General features: G+C 36.7%; 1 protein-coding gene and 1 long non-coding RNA gene across 10 annotated transcripts in view; one reads left to right on the forward strand and one right to left on the reverse strand.

Moving 5' to 3' along the window:
* scml4 (Scm polycomb group protein like 4) overlaps window positions 1–13,907 on the forward strand; it is a 36,557-nt gene extending 22,650 nt beyond the window's left edge. For 6 of the 9 annotated variants that reach the window (XM_082147943.1, XM_082147946.1, XM_082147948.1 and 3 more), the window contains 5 exons: window positions 4,713–4,913; window positions 6,044–6,244; window positions 7,384–7,590; window positions 9,129–9,274; window positions 10,064–13,907. In XM_082147943.1, coding sequence (XP_082004069.1) covers window positions 4,713–4,913; window positions 6,044–6,244; window positions 7,384–7,590; window positions 9,129–9,274; window positions 10,064–10,189 — 881 coding nt within the window. In that variant the 3' untranslated portion in view covers window positions 10,190–13,907. The remainder of the gene's footprint in view (window positions 1–4,712; window positions 4,914–6,043; window positions 6,245–7,383; window positions 7,591–9,128; window positions 9,275–10,063) is intronic. The other 3 variants (XM_082147945.1, XM_082147947.1, XM_082147944.1) reach the window with 2 other exon arrangements.
* LOC309482597 overlaps window positions 1–15,838 on the reverse strand; it is an 88,904-nt gene that overhangs the window by 19,308 nt on the left and 53,758 nt on the right. The gene's annotated exons all lie outside the window — the stretch shown is intronic.

The raw sequence follows: 15,838 nt of genomic DNA on the forward strand, positions 1-15,838 counted from the left end.
TAAAAAAAAAGTATTACAAGTTTTAGAAATTTGTATGTTTAATTATGCAAATTAGGCATTCTCTCATTAAATATGCACAATTTTGCAATTCTTTTTTCATTTTGTTTACACACAAGATGAAAAAAAAAAAAATTCAGAGGGATTTGCTTTCATTACCTAGGAAATCAAAATATACTGTCCATAGCCTTAAAAAAACGATTTTCGCCATATTTTTTTTTAATTAAAATGTCACATAAATCAGGCCAGGAATGATTTATTAACAAATCCCTCTGAAAATATCTTCAGAATACTGCTAAGTGTATAGCTGGAAGGTTTGGTGTACATAAGTGCTACATAGGCTGAGATGTTTGTACTGGAGAATGACAAAAATCTCATTTTGAGAAAAAGTCATTTACAGATTTCGTCGTTAGCTTTAAATCCCCCTTTGGACATTCACGATTGGTTACTGATAGAAAGGAAATGCCCATAGTGTTGTGCAGGAGACTCAGAGCTTTACAACGAGACTGGTCATGACAGACTTCGGATCTCGGTGTGTCGTGTTGGAATGCTAACTTGGTAAATTCGGGAGAAACTTACTGCCGCAAGTAAACAAAATGTAATAAAATAAACATCTTAATGTATATTTTCAACATTTTTTTTATAGCAGCTTGAAAGAACACATATTGAAGGAGTAAACTAGCCCAAAATCTCAAAGCTGACCACTGCATGAAAAAATCGATGTGTTTGCCTGCCGTGTCTCGCCTTAAAGGGACAATGTGTAGTTTTTTAGGTATTTTAATGATCTAAAATCAGTATTTTTATTCATAAATATGTCCTCAATGGTGTACAAATACCTCTGCCAATGATCTGACTTATCCTCGTAAACGAAGAATTTATTATCTTTATATACATGGGACGGATAGGTCCACGGAGGCGTCCATGTAGTTCCGCCATCTTGAAAAACTATAATAGCAGAGAGGGACAAAAAGTACTAGGCCAACGCGTTTTCGTTCAGAGCCAGCGTCACGTGACTGAAACCAGCAGAAATGGAGGAGCAGAGCAGTGAGAGGCGCTTGTCACTGCCCCGGCAAGTTTAAAAGGCTGCACTGCACGGTTATTTATAATGGAGGACCATACATATGCTGAGTCACAGGATAAGGAGTCCTCGTCGTCGAAAAAGTCCAAAATAGACCGTAAAAGGACATTACAAGATTACAAAAAACAAGGGTTAATGTCGGGATAGCTAATGCCGGAGAAAGCTTTCAAAAGTGCCTGCTTTCTTCTCGACAAGTCAATGTTACGGTCTTAATTACAAGCTTTTTTTCATTGCTTGGTTGTGTACTTTATTATATAGACAGTAGAACATTTATAGTTAAAAGTTAAACAGGCTCTTTGATGAATAGCTGCTATTGAGTAAAGTAGAGAAGGCCCTAAAAACAAGGTTGTAAGTTTTGTTTGTTCAAAACTGTAACATTGGTTTGTTCGTTGTGTCAAGTTGCAGTTTGTTTGAAATAACAACCCAGTTCACCCGAAGGAAAACTCGATGAAGTGCTATTATAAGACATCCTGTCATAGCTTTTTGGTACACAACGGCTACCGTAGATGCAACACGCATTTGAAAAAGCGAGGCGCTGGAGAGCACTATTCGTTTGAATGCAAAATACAATTTCACCGCTAGATGGGAGAAAATCCTACACACTGTCCCTTTAATGGAATAAAAAAATCTTACTATTTTTAAAATATGAGCTTAGAATGAATTCACATCACAACTGTAACTTGTGTAATTTTCAATTATGCCATTCAAAATGAGTGCAGACTGCATCTCAATGCTGTTCAGGGTCTACTTTAAACATGAGAAGTTGTGGCGTATGGCTGAACTCCATCTTGAGCTCTCAAAGCTTAATCCGTTTGCTGTAGGGAGTAGTTGCTGAACAAGAGGCTTTTGTCTGCCCACCAGGTTTCTAGACTTTAATTCTTTTTGCAATGGAAAAGTCATGCTCTCGTTTGGTCCCTCTCCTATATTTCAACAACCGTGTTCATTTTGTTCAGGTTCATTTGCCTTCATGATATGTTTGACACCAGCATTTTGTCTTCAATTCTTTTAAGAAAGAAATTTGACAAGTGCATCTCGGTGCTCGCAAACCTGCCTTCCGATGTGAGGGTGTTACCGGGGGGGGGGGGGGGGAGTTGTTGTCGAGGTCATGACCTTAATGACCTCAGGTCATTGTTAACAGCTTTGGTGTTTTGTTTTATTCGGAAAACGTGTTTGTATATGACTGCTTGCAATTAAATTATACTGCCTTTCCCGAGGGTGGTTCATTTTCACTGTCGTTAAGCCTACACGTCTGGCATGTCGGGTATCTTGCTATTGGTTATCTATTTTAAGACTGTGTGTGTTATCTCTGTACTCTGTACACTTGCTGTTCATTGACTTTATCCTGTTACACATTCTCAAACATAGCACAGGCTACTTCTTGAGATTATTTTAGGTGTGTGTGTGTGTATGTGAATGTGTATCTGTGTGTGTGTGTGTGTCTGACTCCTGGTCATGGTGCTTCTAGATGACAGACGACGAAGGAAATCCCTTAGCATGGCAATCTGTCAGATTAAAGCATCCTCATGCTGGAGACGAGCGAGGGAAGTCAGTGGGGACAGATTGTGTGGGAGGAAATGGGAGGGGGACGAGTGATTGGTGGATTCCCACACGCTCTCTCTCTCTCTCTCTCTCTCTCTCTCTCTCTCTCTCTCTCTCTCTCTCTCTCTCTCTCTCTCTCTCTCTCTCTCTCTCTCTCTCACTCTCTCACTCACACACTCTCTCTCTCTCTCTCTCACTCTCTCTCTCTCTCTCTCACTCTCTCACTCACACACACACTCTCTCTCTCTCTCTCTCTCTCTCTCTCTCTTACTCTTTGTTGATATTAAACGCTCATGCTTGTATTTTTCCTCGTTTGTAAGTCACTTGGGATAAATAAATGCATAGAATTGGAAATGTTTCCTATTAAAGGGTTGTAGTTTTTTAGGGTAATCAAAACATTATTGGCTCTGGATGGCTCATAAAACCGCAGATGCTTATTAGGTGTGATTTACAGTATGTGGTCTAGTTTAATGGCATTATTTTAAGAAGAGGAGCAGGTGTATATTTGTAATTTTCTTTGTATTTCTAAGTGCTTGAATTTTTCAGAGAATAAAACTAAAATGTAAAGACTTTTTTTTTTGGTACATGTTTATGAGGTTTAATTTTGATAAATAATTCCTTTGCAATTACTGAAATGCACAGTATATAGCACATGATTGAAGCCGTCACAAGCGCTGAGTTTATTTAATTTATTTATTTCTATGTTGTTTCTCCTATGTTGCCCTCTCTTTCTTTTATTGCTCGTCTCTTTGGTCTCATGACGAAACGATCTATAAATGTGGCCTCAAATGTTTGAAGATTCCTTGACAAATATCACAAGCCATTTTGTAGTGTCAATAAGGAAGATGTGCACTGTGTGCCAATATGTGTGTGTGTGTGTGTGTGTTGTACAATTACATGTAGGCATTGTCTTTATAGATCATGGATTCATTTTTTAAATACTGTGGTGGTGATGATGTTAGTGCTATTGATTTTGCTTTGCTTTGCTTTAAAATTACTTATTAACTTAAAGGAATGGTTCAATGGTTCATAAAAAGGAAAATTCTGTCATAATTTACTCGCCCTCAAGTTGTTTTAAATCTGAATGAATTTATTTATTCTGCTGAACACTAAAGAAGATATTTTGAAGAATGTCGTTAACCAAATAGTTTATGGACCCCATTGACTTACATAGTATTTCCTACTATGGGAGTCAATGGAGTCCATCAACTGTCTGGTTACCGACATGTTACTCGACAACTTGAGGGTGAGTAAATGATGACAGAATTTAAATTTTTAACTAAACTATTCTTTTAAGCAAACAGTATAAACTCATATTTTCAGTACATAATACAAAAAAAAGCTCAAAAGCAAGAGCCGAACAAAACCAACGAATTACCCTCCATTAGCATTCCAAGACTTAGTCAGACCATATCATGAACTGAGAAAAAAAAAATGCAAATACAGCAGTTTCATATTGTGCTTTCCGTTAAAAATACATTCTGAAAGCTGGGGCCGGTTTCACAAAGATAGACTTTGACTATGGCTTAGATATAGTAGATAGTCAGACTTCAGATAGACATCTAAATCAGACCGTTGCACAAAGCACTTAAGACTCTGACTATCTTAAGTAGGACTACACTGCAATGCATTCTGGGTAAAATAAGACACTTTTCAAAACAAAAAACATGGCGGATCGAGTAAGCGCATTCAACCGCTCAGTGCAGTTTAGCCCAGCGGAAAATATGTGTTTGTTGGAGGAGTATAACAGTTACAAGGACATTTTACTTGGGAAAATTAGCGGAGAATGTAGTAACAAGAAGAAATGTTTAAATTATGAGCCATTTTCCCTTTTCTTTTGGCTGTTTGTAATGTAACTGATTGTTACTGCTGGTTGCCAAGGTAACAGAGTCTTAGACCTAAGTTAGCCTGGGGGTAAGATGTCTAATTTTTTTGGTCTAAATTAAGTCAGTCTTTATTTTTGCATTAGACTAGTCTATGAGTAAATGTTAGACTTGTCTAACACTATAGACCGGTCTATAATAGCTTTGTGAAACCGGCCCCAGATATTGCTCATTTTAAAATCTCTCTCTTTCTCTCTCTGTCCATTTTATTCCAGTGTGTATCTACGTGAATAAGCAGGTGAACACGGGTCCTAACCTGGACAGGCAGAAGGTGCTGCAGCTGCCGGATCACTTGGGTCCCGCCAGGCCCTCTGTGGTGCTGCAGCAGGCGGTTCAGGGCTGCATCGACAGCGCGTTTCAACAGAAAGCCGTCTTCACCTTGCTTACAGAGGGCTACGGGGGAGAAAAGATCTCAGGTTCATTTGCATAACCACCCTAATGCGTGCCTCCATCCTGATTCTCATTCTGGATTCTGTATATACGCACTACTGTTGCACTACTAGTTTGAGCATCAAATCAGCATATTAGAATGATTTCTGAAAGATCATGTGACACTGAAGACCGGAGTAATGATGCTGAAAATTCATGGTTAATTGAATTAATTGTTTTATTTTAAATTGTAGTGTACAAAGTAATGATCTAGCACAAAGTTAGTGCTGGTTTATGGGACATTTTTAAATATACTGTAACGGTACATGTATACACACACACACACACACACACACACACACACACACACACACACACACACACACACACACACACACGTATGTATGTGTGTATATATTTTATATAATAAATATGTGTGTGTGTGTGTGTATGTATGTATGTATGTATGTATACAAGTGAGCACTGAGTAATATTATGGAATTACATATACTTGCTGTATAATTATTTTGTGAATCTACTTGTAAATGTGCAATTTCAATTAATAGAAACATGTGATTGACAGATATTTGGCCATTTTGAGGTCATCGTCATCGGCCATTAACTATGCCCACTTGGCTGATTATCAGAAGTTACATTTTGTTTTTGTAACAGTAACATAATCTACAGGTACTGTCGTCTTTACCACGTTTTCTGTTTTCATGTTTAAGCTTAAATTTAATTTCAGCAATTGTGGTGCATATTATTTCAAATGTTTATATATATATTAGCATTACATCTGGCATCTGGTGTCAGCATCAGCCATTGAACATTTATAGGAGCATGTAATGCGGATAACACAGATACTGCAAAATAAAGTCTTACGGTCCTTGCACACACTGAGTCTGAAATTTTCGATTGCGGTTTTTCATTTTCGCCATTCGGTGGCTCTGAATTGTCAAAACGCCTCTCAGAAGGCTTGCTATGGATGCGAAAAACGAACCCGATCCGAAAGTTTCGGAGGCAGTATGTAAACGTGATTGACACAACGTGAGGTCGTATTTATTTTTTAACGTGGGAGTTAATTTCGGACTCGGTGTGCAAGGACCTTTACTGTAACGGCATTTACAACAGTGTGCAATTTACTTGAATTTAAACACTCTTTCTTTCTCCTCATCAGCCACCTTTGATGGTAAACAGCATCTGTTGAGTTTGCCAGTGGTCAACAGCGTAGGTTATGTTCTCCGCTTCCTCAAGAAGTTGTGCCGAAGCCTGATGTGTGAGAACCTCTTCAGTGACCAGCCCATCGCTCCTTCATCGTCTCCCTCCTCCTCTTCCTCATTCCACGCTGAAAAGCACTCAGACGGACAGCCCAAGTCAAGTGCGTGCTCATCAAGCTCTGTTATTCTACCCTTTATTAAATACTAGAGCTGTGTTTCCGTCTATATCTACACAGCCTGCAGTTGAAGTAAACATTTCTATATTAGACAATTCTTGTTTTTTGTCAATTTTTGGTTTGGATGTTTTGTAATTTGGCTGTTTGATTGGATCTGCACTCGTTTCTGTCTCTGTCCAATTTGCCCTTCTGAAAATGCAGAGGAGGCCTTTAGTGCAAGCTGAGCTGTTTAAGTGGCAGTGAAAGGTTGAGTGCCTCTGTGAGTGGCCTGTGGTTTGAGTGTTTGAGTTCTGCTGGCTCCACCTCTCTCTCTCTCTCTCTCTCTCTCCCCCTCTCTCTCTCTATCTACCTCTCTTTTCCCCCCCGTGAATGTGGTTTGGGAGCTCTAGAGATTAGAGCATTAACTTCAGTATGACACAATATCACACCGCTCAGCTACATAGGCAAAGGTTGTGTTGTGACTTAATCCCATGTCAATGGCTAACGTGGTTAAGAGAGGAAAACCCACTCCAGGGGGAGCCTACGTTACTCCTCAACACTGTATGTTTATCAGTGTTTCCTACTGTGCAATGTCTACCAGCTACCTATAATTCATTCTAACTACATTCATAAAACAAAACAAAACTATTTAATAATATAAATTAACTAATTTTATTTTTTTTATTCTTCAGGTTTAAAAAAAAAAAGTTTTTAATTTATTTATATATATTTTTTTTTTATTGAATGAACAGTCAGTATAATGAACAGTCTGTATAATCAACTAACATTTTGAATCAGACATGACAAAGTATTCAGAGAGTTTATTCAGTGAAGTTCATCAGACTAATACAATCTCATAACGGCATTTGTGTAAATCATTAAAATAATGAATTTCTTAATGAATTAAGATTTCCACTTTCGTGAATCAGACTACACTAGTCATTCTGTATGTTTGCTTTTTAATGCAGAAAAACATGGAAAGATGTGTTTGCTTATCATTTGCATATGTATAGAATTTGGTTTGGATGAATCCATACAGGCCAATCTGCACTCAAAAAAAGCAATAATTATCCTGAGCCAAATGACATGCATGTTAATGTTAATACATGCATTATTTTCCCTAAATTGCTTTTCTTTTTGTGCAGGAGACTCGATGGTTGATGATTACCATGGCGATTCAATGGACCCTAAGCGCTATTCTGTTGACCCCAGCGACTCTGCTTTTGGAGCGATGTCCTCACCGTACACGGCGAGTAAACCTGCATATGGTTTTCGTTCTGGCCCTGTCTACTCTGGAGGTGTGTGCAGGCAGGCAGCCAGTCCCAGCACATTCCAGGAAGGAAACAGAAGTGGTAAGAAAGAGGAAATTAACACTTAAACAATAAAGCAGCAAAAGAGTTTCTGCACTACTTTAAAACCATGTTAATCAAATGAGATGTATGTGAGAAGATACCAAGAGATAATCAAAAAACTGAAAACTAAATAGTATATAAAGTACCAATGGCTCTCAAGTAAGGGGGGTTGGAGGAGCCCACTAGGAGGTCTCAAGATGACTTCAAATTATTTAAACAACAAAAAAAACAGATATTTCTTATTTTTTATATTAGGGATGGGACGGTATGAAAATTTCATACCACGATAATAGTGACCAAAATTATCGTGATTTATTAATATTGTCACGGTTTTGTTAAAACGAGATGAAAGTGTTCAAAAATAACTGATGCTCACACTGAAGACATTTCAACAAGTTTTATATTTGAAAATCAAACAAACAAATAAAACAAGCAGCTCTATGCACTTTTTTTAAGCAAGATTATATTCTGTGGCATTTCCTTCCTTAAAATGACTGTCGTCAATAGCAACGCATTATAGCACAGCGCACATGTATCACAACGGACGCGCACGCGCTCTCTCGTTTCATTCAAATACAACTTGCCGTCTTGCGTCTCCGTTTTCGATTGTATTGAAAATGAAATCAGAGTTGATTTATTGTTTACTGAGTTTGATCATATTTTTGTGATTATGTAAGTTTTAAAACATTAATCTGCCTTCCGCCATTCCTTCTCGAATAAAAAAACAACAACATTGCGCGCTGCGCCTGCGCCAGACTGTTATTTAGTGAGTTATTAAAATTGCGATAATCAAACATGGTTTTAATGATAATTCAATTTTAAATGATAATACTAACCGTCGGTATATTTTATCGTGGTTTATGGTGAAACTGGTAATAGTCCCATCCCTAATATATATATATATATATATATATATATATATATATACTCCTTATTAGGAAATTCACTTATATAGTGAATCACAAACAACTGGAAAAGTCATGGGGCCTTCTAAAATAGTTGTGGTCAGTGAGGGCCTTGGAGTCAAAAAGGTTAAGAACCACATTTACTGCATATATGACATTTTGGTAACACTTCCTATGAAGCCTGTATTTATTATGCATTATAAGGGTATTCTTAATGCATTATAATACATGCATAATGCCTTATAAACAACTTTTATAATGTGTTGTATCATCTGATAAATAATCATAACAATAGTTACACAATACATTAAAATACTTGGCTATTTGTGGTTATAACTTTTACGAGTATAATGCATTATAACACCAGATAAAGCCTGTATTTATAATGCATCAAACTGGTATTCTTAATGCATTATAAGGCACACATATTGCCTTATAATGTGTTTGTACTCTTAAAATTTATAACATATTATAAGGTTGTTTGTAAGGCATTATGCATGTATTATAATGCATTAAATATACCCTTAAAATGCATTGTAAATACAGGCTTTATAGAAAGTGTTACCGATATTTCTAGCTTCAACCAAGAATGATAATCCTAGCCTTGTCTGAACCTGATTTCTCTCTATCTAGCCTACAGTCCATCCCCAGACGGAGGGGAGGCGAAGCCCCCACCCAGTAAGGATCCCTCCAGGTGGAGCGTGGATGAGGTGGTGTGGTTTATCAAAGATGCAGATCCTCAAGCGCTGGGCCCGCACGTGGATCTCTTCAGAAAACACGTGAGTTTGACTGACACATTTATTTACAAGTGGCAAACAAACACCATGTGTTGAACATATTGTCAGATAACTAATCCCTGTGTAGGTAACATTAGTTCAGTTTCAAGTTAGAAAACCAGATCAATTCAAGGTCACATGATTGGTGATATAACCACCTGAGCTGAATGATAAATGGAAAAGATTTCAAATCTTTGTTCATTGCTTATTTAAAACAGAACAAAAAGCAAAGTACCATCTAATGAAATTGAATTTTACTCTTCCACATAGGGCCGCACAATTAAAGTGCAAAAAAAGGCTGTGATTTAATTAATTATGAAAATACGTCCATCTCAGTATGTGCTCTGAGTTTGGTGGTTGTGTGGTTTATCATGTGAACTGTAATTGGAAAGCACTGCATGTTTACTTCTGCTTCACATTATGTAATTCACCACATTTGCTACAAGTGAAGAAATAGAGGGGGAGATTATTATTATTATAATATAAATAGAGATTATTATAATATTATCCAGCTAGAATGAGCAGTTCAAGTGGAGCAAAAGCATTCTGCAATCACCATTTGTACCAATACTACTTCTGTGCAAAGTTCATCAGTATTTTTGTTGTTAAGCTCTGCTTCAACTCTGGACCGCTAACACTCTGTTAAATCTAATGTAGTTTTTGGGCCAGATTTTTGTGCATGTGTTTTCCCAACTCAGAATATTCTAATATCCTCAATAGTTAAACACTGTAAAACATTGTTTCATGTGTACAGTAAGCATTCTGTTGTGGACATTGTGATTACTTCTTCAGGAGATTGATGGGGATGCTCTTCTTCTCCTGAAGAGTGACATGATCATGAAGTACCTGGGACTCAAACTGGGCCCGGCTCTCAAGCTCTGCTACCACATTGACAAGCTAAAACAGAACAAGTTCTGACCGGTCTCTGCACCTTACACACACACACACACACACACACACACACACACACACACACACACACACACACACACACAGATGGATTCACTCACAGTATTTACTCTCACTCTCATTTGTTGTAGTACTGGACGTTTTTATCGCCCATTCTTTGGTCATTCAAGGACAAGCACCAGACCATTGTTTTTTTTACTTGTGTGGTTTGTCTGCCTGTATATTGGGACATTTCACTGACCAGAACATTTGCTTGTTCTAATTTTAAGTGTGCAAGCGTTTTATTGATTACTTGATATCTGAACACTGCTCTAATCAAAAAGGCAAGTCATCTCAGCTGCTTTCTGGGATTTGAGTTTTTAATCCTCAAGTGAGAGTGCAGATGAATTATAACTGTAAATCATCCTTCTTCAAATGGACGGAAACGTATTAGGGTCACTGACAAACTCGCTCCCATTTTTACAGAGTCATGGACTGTGACTAAAACCCTGTGAACTTCAGCCACCTGCTGGTGAAGTGGAGTCACTGCAACTCTGTGACACTTTACCCCCGTTCTAACCAGGAACCATTCAGCTTCTTATTTTGCGGAGAGCTACTTCGAAGGCCGATAACCTGGGAGATCAGTTACTAACAGAATTCAGCATTGTGCTTTTCGACTAAACAGGTACAGTGTGCACACAGTCTTGGCAGGGTACAACTATGAACACTTTGCAACCAGCAAATAACAGGCACAAATGCAACTCTATATTCAGCAATGGACCACCAGTCATGTCTTTGGAAAGCCAACCAGAGTCAGAACTAAACAGGATGCACTATAAGGCAGTTACTGCTTCAGTAAAAATGGTGCATTACAAACATAGTAATGCTCACCAGGTGCTGTTTCTCAACCAGCAGGTCACGTTTAACTAAAAGCAACTATACTGGTGTTATACATTTCATACTGTGGACCAAATACACTGAAATTCTCATCAGTCCCAAAATGTCTTGTTTTTCTCTCTTTTCGGAGCAGAGGCCTCATATTAAAAAGCTGCTCTGATATTACACAAATGTCAACTTGTGATTTACTTACAAAATATGTAGCACTTTACAATAAGGTTCAATATATTCAATACATTGGGTATAATGAACTTTGATACTGATATCTAGAACTTTGATAATGATACTTATGTCTAGGTTAATAATAATTTCTACATATTGCTGTCCAAAATTATTTTATTCAGCAAGGATGCATAATTGATCCAACAGTAAACTGACAGTAAACACTTAAATTATTACACAAAAATATATATATTTTAAATCAATTAAAATACATTTTAGTAAGTTTCTATTCATCAAAGAATCCCGAAAAAGGGGTCACTGTTTCCACAAGAATATTAAGCTGCACTTTTTTCCCCAACATTGATAATTCAAAGAAATGCTTTTAATTTATTTTAATTTTAATTTTAATTTTTTATTTTAATCAGCATATTAGACTGATTTTTTTTTTAAAGATCATGTGACACTGAAGACTGGTGTAATGAGTAATGATGCTGAAAATTCAGCTTTGCTGTTATTTTAAATCGTAATAATATTTCACAATATTACAGTTTTTACTGTTATTAAATAAATGCAACCTTGGTGAACATACCATTAACCTAGATTAATAAATGCTGTAAATGTTTTTGTCTATAGTTAGTTCACGATACCTAATGCATTAACACATCTAAACAAACTGAACTTTATTGTAGCGTTGTCACAAATTTTGTAGGCATGTTTCAACCCATTTTTTTTTTGTGTGTAAATTGTCTTTCTTTCACTAACATTTTGACTGGATTAGACGTGGATTTTCTTTCATAAATGTACAGTGTATCCGTGCACGCAAGCTGATGTACTTCAGAGGTACTTCTCTGATCTAATGTTATTTTAAGTTACATTTGAGCTAGGTTTCGTTTGCTTTCTTTTGCGAAAAATGTGTGAAAAGAGTCATTTTAGTCTCCTGAGGCATTTCAGGAAATTATTTTATTATTATTATTATCATCCTTTTTCATTATTGTTATTTTCTTCTTTTTAATATATATATCTATATTTTTTATTTTTTTGCACAAATGGCATTCAGAATTTACTGTATTGCTTTTCAGGTGAACATAAAGAGATAGTTCATCAAACATGAACATTCTGTCATATTTTATTTACCCTCATGTCGTTTCAGACATGCGAGAAATAAAGTCATTCAAATTTGGAACGATGAGTAAATGATGACAGAATTTTCATTTTTGTATGAACTATCCCTTTAAGTCTGCCCTGATGATGTCATACATCTCCCAAAGTGGATTACACCCAAGTGTACAACATTTCTGTATCTGCAACCATGTGTAAATATAATAATTTATGTAGTAGCCACAGATTAAATTTACAATTTCAAAAGTAAAAGAGCAAATTATGTAAATCAGTTTAGATTCAATCATCCAATGAACACATAGAGCTTTAACATGTAACCAGCTTTGCTGTGCTAGACTTCACTGTTGTACGATCTGCCTCTTAAAGCGACTGCTATGCTAACTTGCTATGCTAGCATCTGTACAGAATCGTTGTTTATGATTTTGCATCAGGGAGGCTGTTTAAGTGGTCTGTTTTTTCCCACTTTTTTTAAATCTTTTTTTTCCTGTTGCACCAGTTGTCCTGGGTTTAATAGCTTTCTCAATGAAAAATGTGTTAGAGGAGAATCATAAAAAACAGTGACACCAGAAAAAAAGGGAATTAATCAGTGAGCTCTTAAATCTGGTGCTGCATTAAGAGGTCAGGGCTCTTTATAAGTGAATCTACTGATTTGAAATGAATTTTTTTTTTCATAAACCGTCTCTTCTGATTGGTTGGAAAAAGTTCAACGGTATAAACAAAAAGGGTTTGGGGTTTTAACACAGCAACCCAAGATTATAGAAATATATTACCCATGTGTGATGTTCAAACTCTTGTATTAGCTTTAAAAGCAGACCGTTTTTTTTATATATATATTTCCACTCATGTACTCAAACAATGGGAATATCTTGTTGGTTTTAAAAGCCCTTTAACTGAGTAATAGCAGCACTGAGCTTTTAAAGATGCTTGCAAGCATTATTTTTTATGGCTGCACTTAACTAAAATCCTACTTCATGTTAGGAAGCTTTGACACTTTCATAACAATCTTTAATAATGTTTTGGACTGTTTATGACCTCGCACAGATATTCTGCTGACATTTGACAGGCTCCGATGTTCCTGTCAAGATATTACCAATGTTTGTGTCAGGAATATGAGTGGGCTTTTATGGATAATCTATTGTTCAGTTCAGTTCTGGATCGTTTTTGTGTGCATTCATATGTCAGGTTTGCGTTTGCCTCCTCCGCACCGTGTCATTCATTGTCATTTTTGATATAACAGAAAATGTAAGTACATTTATGAATGCTGCTCTCGATGATAGTCCCATGTACGACTTTAAATTTGTCAGCTCACAAAAGAGTTTTCATGGAAAACGGGGGACTTCAACACGGACCATTCATGTTGGTGCTATAATATGACTGTGTATTTAACGAATAATGATTTTATGCATATGATTTTATGGTTGGTTTGCTTTATTTCTTCAGATAGGCTTCAGTGTTGTGAACTCTCGTGACTGACGACAGGCTCTGCATTGCGTGTCTGTTTGTGAGGTTAATATAGAGCATTATGAAAGAGTTAGAATAAAGCATTATGAGCACCCTATACTGAACTCCATTTGTAAATCTATATGTGGCTATAGAGTGGTGCAGGGAGGATTTTTCCATAATTTTCCATAAAAAATAAGCTCTGTGACTAACAAAAGTTTATGATAGGCCTACTTACGTTTTGTCCATCAAGATCATTTTCACAAATGAACACAACTTTAATGAATTTTGAAGCCTAAATCAGGGTTCCCACGGGTCCTTGAAATCCTTGAAAGTTTATGAATCTGAAAAAAAATTAAATAATTCAAGGCCCTGGAAAGTTTTTGGAAATAAACATAGATAGATACAGGTTCTTGAAAGTGCTTGAATTTATTTTGTGCGAGATGTTTTCTGGAAAAAATTCCATATTATTCCCTCAAGTCCGCTAATGTGTTATTTCGCCAACACTTCGTGGCCTATGCATACTAGCTGGCTTGATTTACGTTCGCTACGCGCATTTTCGCGTTACGTTAAGTGTTTCACGTTAAGTGCATTCTCCCCAAACTACAACAATGGTACCGCAACGTTTCATGCAAAAGTTAATATCAGATCATTTTAGAATACAGTATAGGATGTACGAATATTCTTCAGTTTTATGCAAATCAGAAATATAACAAATAGAATATCTGATCTCTGTCATATGGCCAAAAATCAATGCAAAAAAAGTTTGTTTTTTTTGCATAGTTGTGTTTGACACATAAAAAACTGTAACAATGTATCTTACAAGGTAACACAATGTAACCTTGCTCTCACTTGAAATGTGTCCCCACATTAAAGGGATTGTTCACTTTGAAATTAAATGTTGGTATGTTTTAGCTTACCTCAAGGGCATCCAAGATGTAGGCGTCTTTGTTTCCGCAGTAGTTTCAATTTGGATATTTTTAGGTCAAACCGTTCTTGTCTGTCAGTCATATAATGCAGGTCTATGGTCACTGTCTCAAAGAGCATGCACAGAGTCCAAATTAAACAATTCCCCATGATTGGTCTGCTAGGACCGCTCCCTCAGGTTTCACATGCTCCCTCTCTGCAAGTGTAATTGCGCGTCAACGCGGACAACGACGCAGAAGTATAAATGAAAACCAAAGCGTTGCCTACAGCGTAGGGCTCCGGCGTAGGTCCGACGCAGAAGTAGCGCCGGAAAGTGTACAAGAGGTAAAAACGATATAAATACTGTTCGTTTTCTCACACAAACTGCTCGTTTCGTGTCTTAGGCCATCAATGTGTACTTACGATGGGGAATTGTTTAATTTGGACTCTGTGCATGCTCTTTGAGATAGTGACCATCGACCTGCATTATATGACTGACACACAAGAACGGTTTGACCTAAAAATATCAAAATTGAAACTACTGCGGAAAAAAAGACACCTACATCTTGGATGCCCTTGAGGTAAGCTAAAACATACCAACATTAATTTAAGTCCTTGAATTTGAGGATATTGGACCTGGAAAGTTCTTGAAAGGTCCTTGAATTTGAAGTTAACCAAGGTGTGGGAACCCTGCTAAATACAACCGTCAGAAATAAAAATCTAACCTTAGGCTATAAACAAACTATCAATGTCACAGTCAAGCTTCCGAACAACTCTTTCAGCCTTAATTAAAAACATTTTTGTAACGATACCATAGAAGAACCATTTTGGGTTCACTAAAGAACCTTTCAGTAAACAGATCTTAAAATAAAAAAAATTTCCTCTGAAGAACATTTTAATAATCAAAAAGAACAATTTTTTTCACTATAAAGAACCTTTAGTGCAATGGAAAGGTTCCAGGGAAATAGTTTCTTCATGGAACCACAGATGCCCATAAAGAACCTTTTATATTAATGAGTGTATAAGAGTGTTCCTGTATCCCTATAGCGCTGCTCTTGTGTAGACAGACACAACTTTTTTTTGAAGAAAAATTTCTTATATACTGTACAAATTTACAGTGTGTATTGAAGGTAAGGCTGATCATCTCAGCCATCT

Source organism: Leuciscus leuciscus (assembly GCF_965113295.1).
Source record: "Leuciscus leuciscus genome assembly, chromosome: 19".
In the NCBI taxonomy this organism is placed as follows: Eukaryota; Metazoa; Chordata; class Actinopteri; order Cypriniformes; family Leuciscidae; genus Leuciscus; species Leuciscus leuciscus.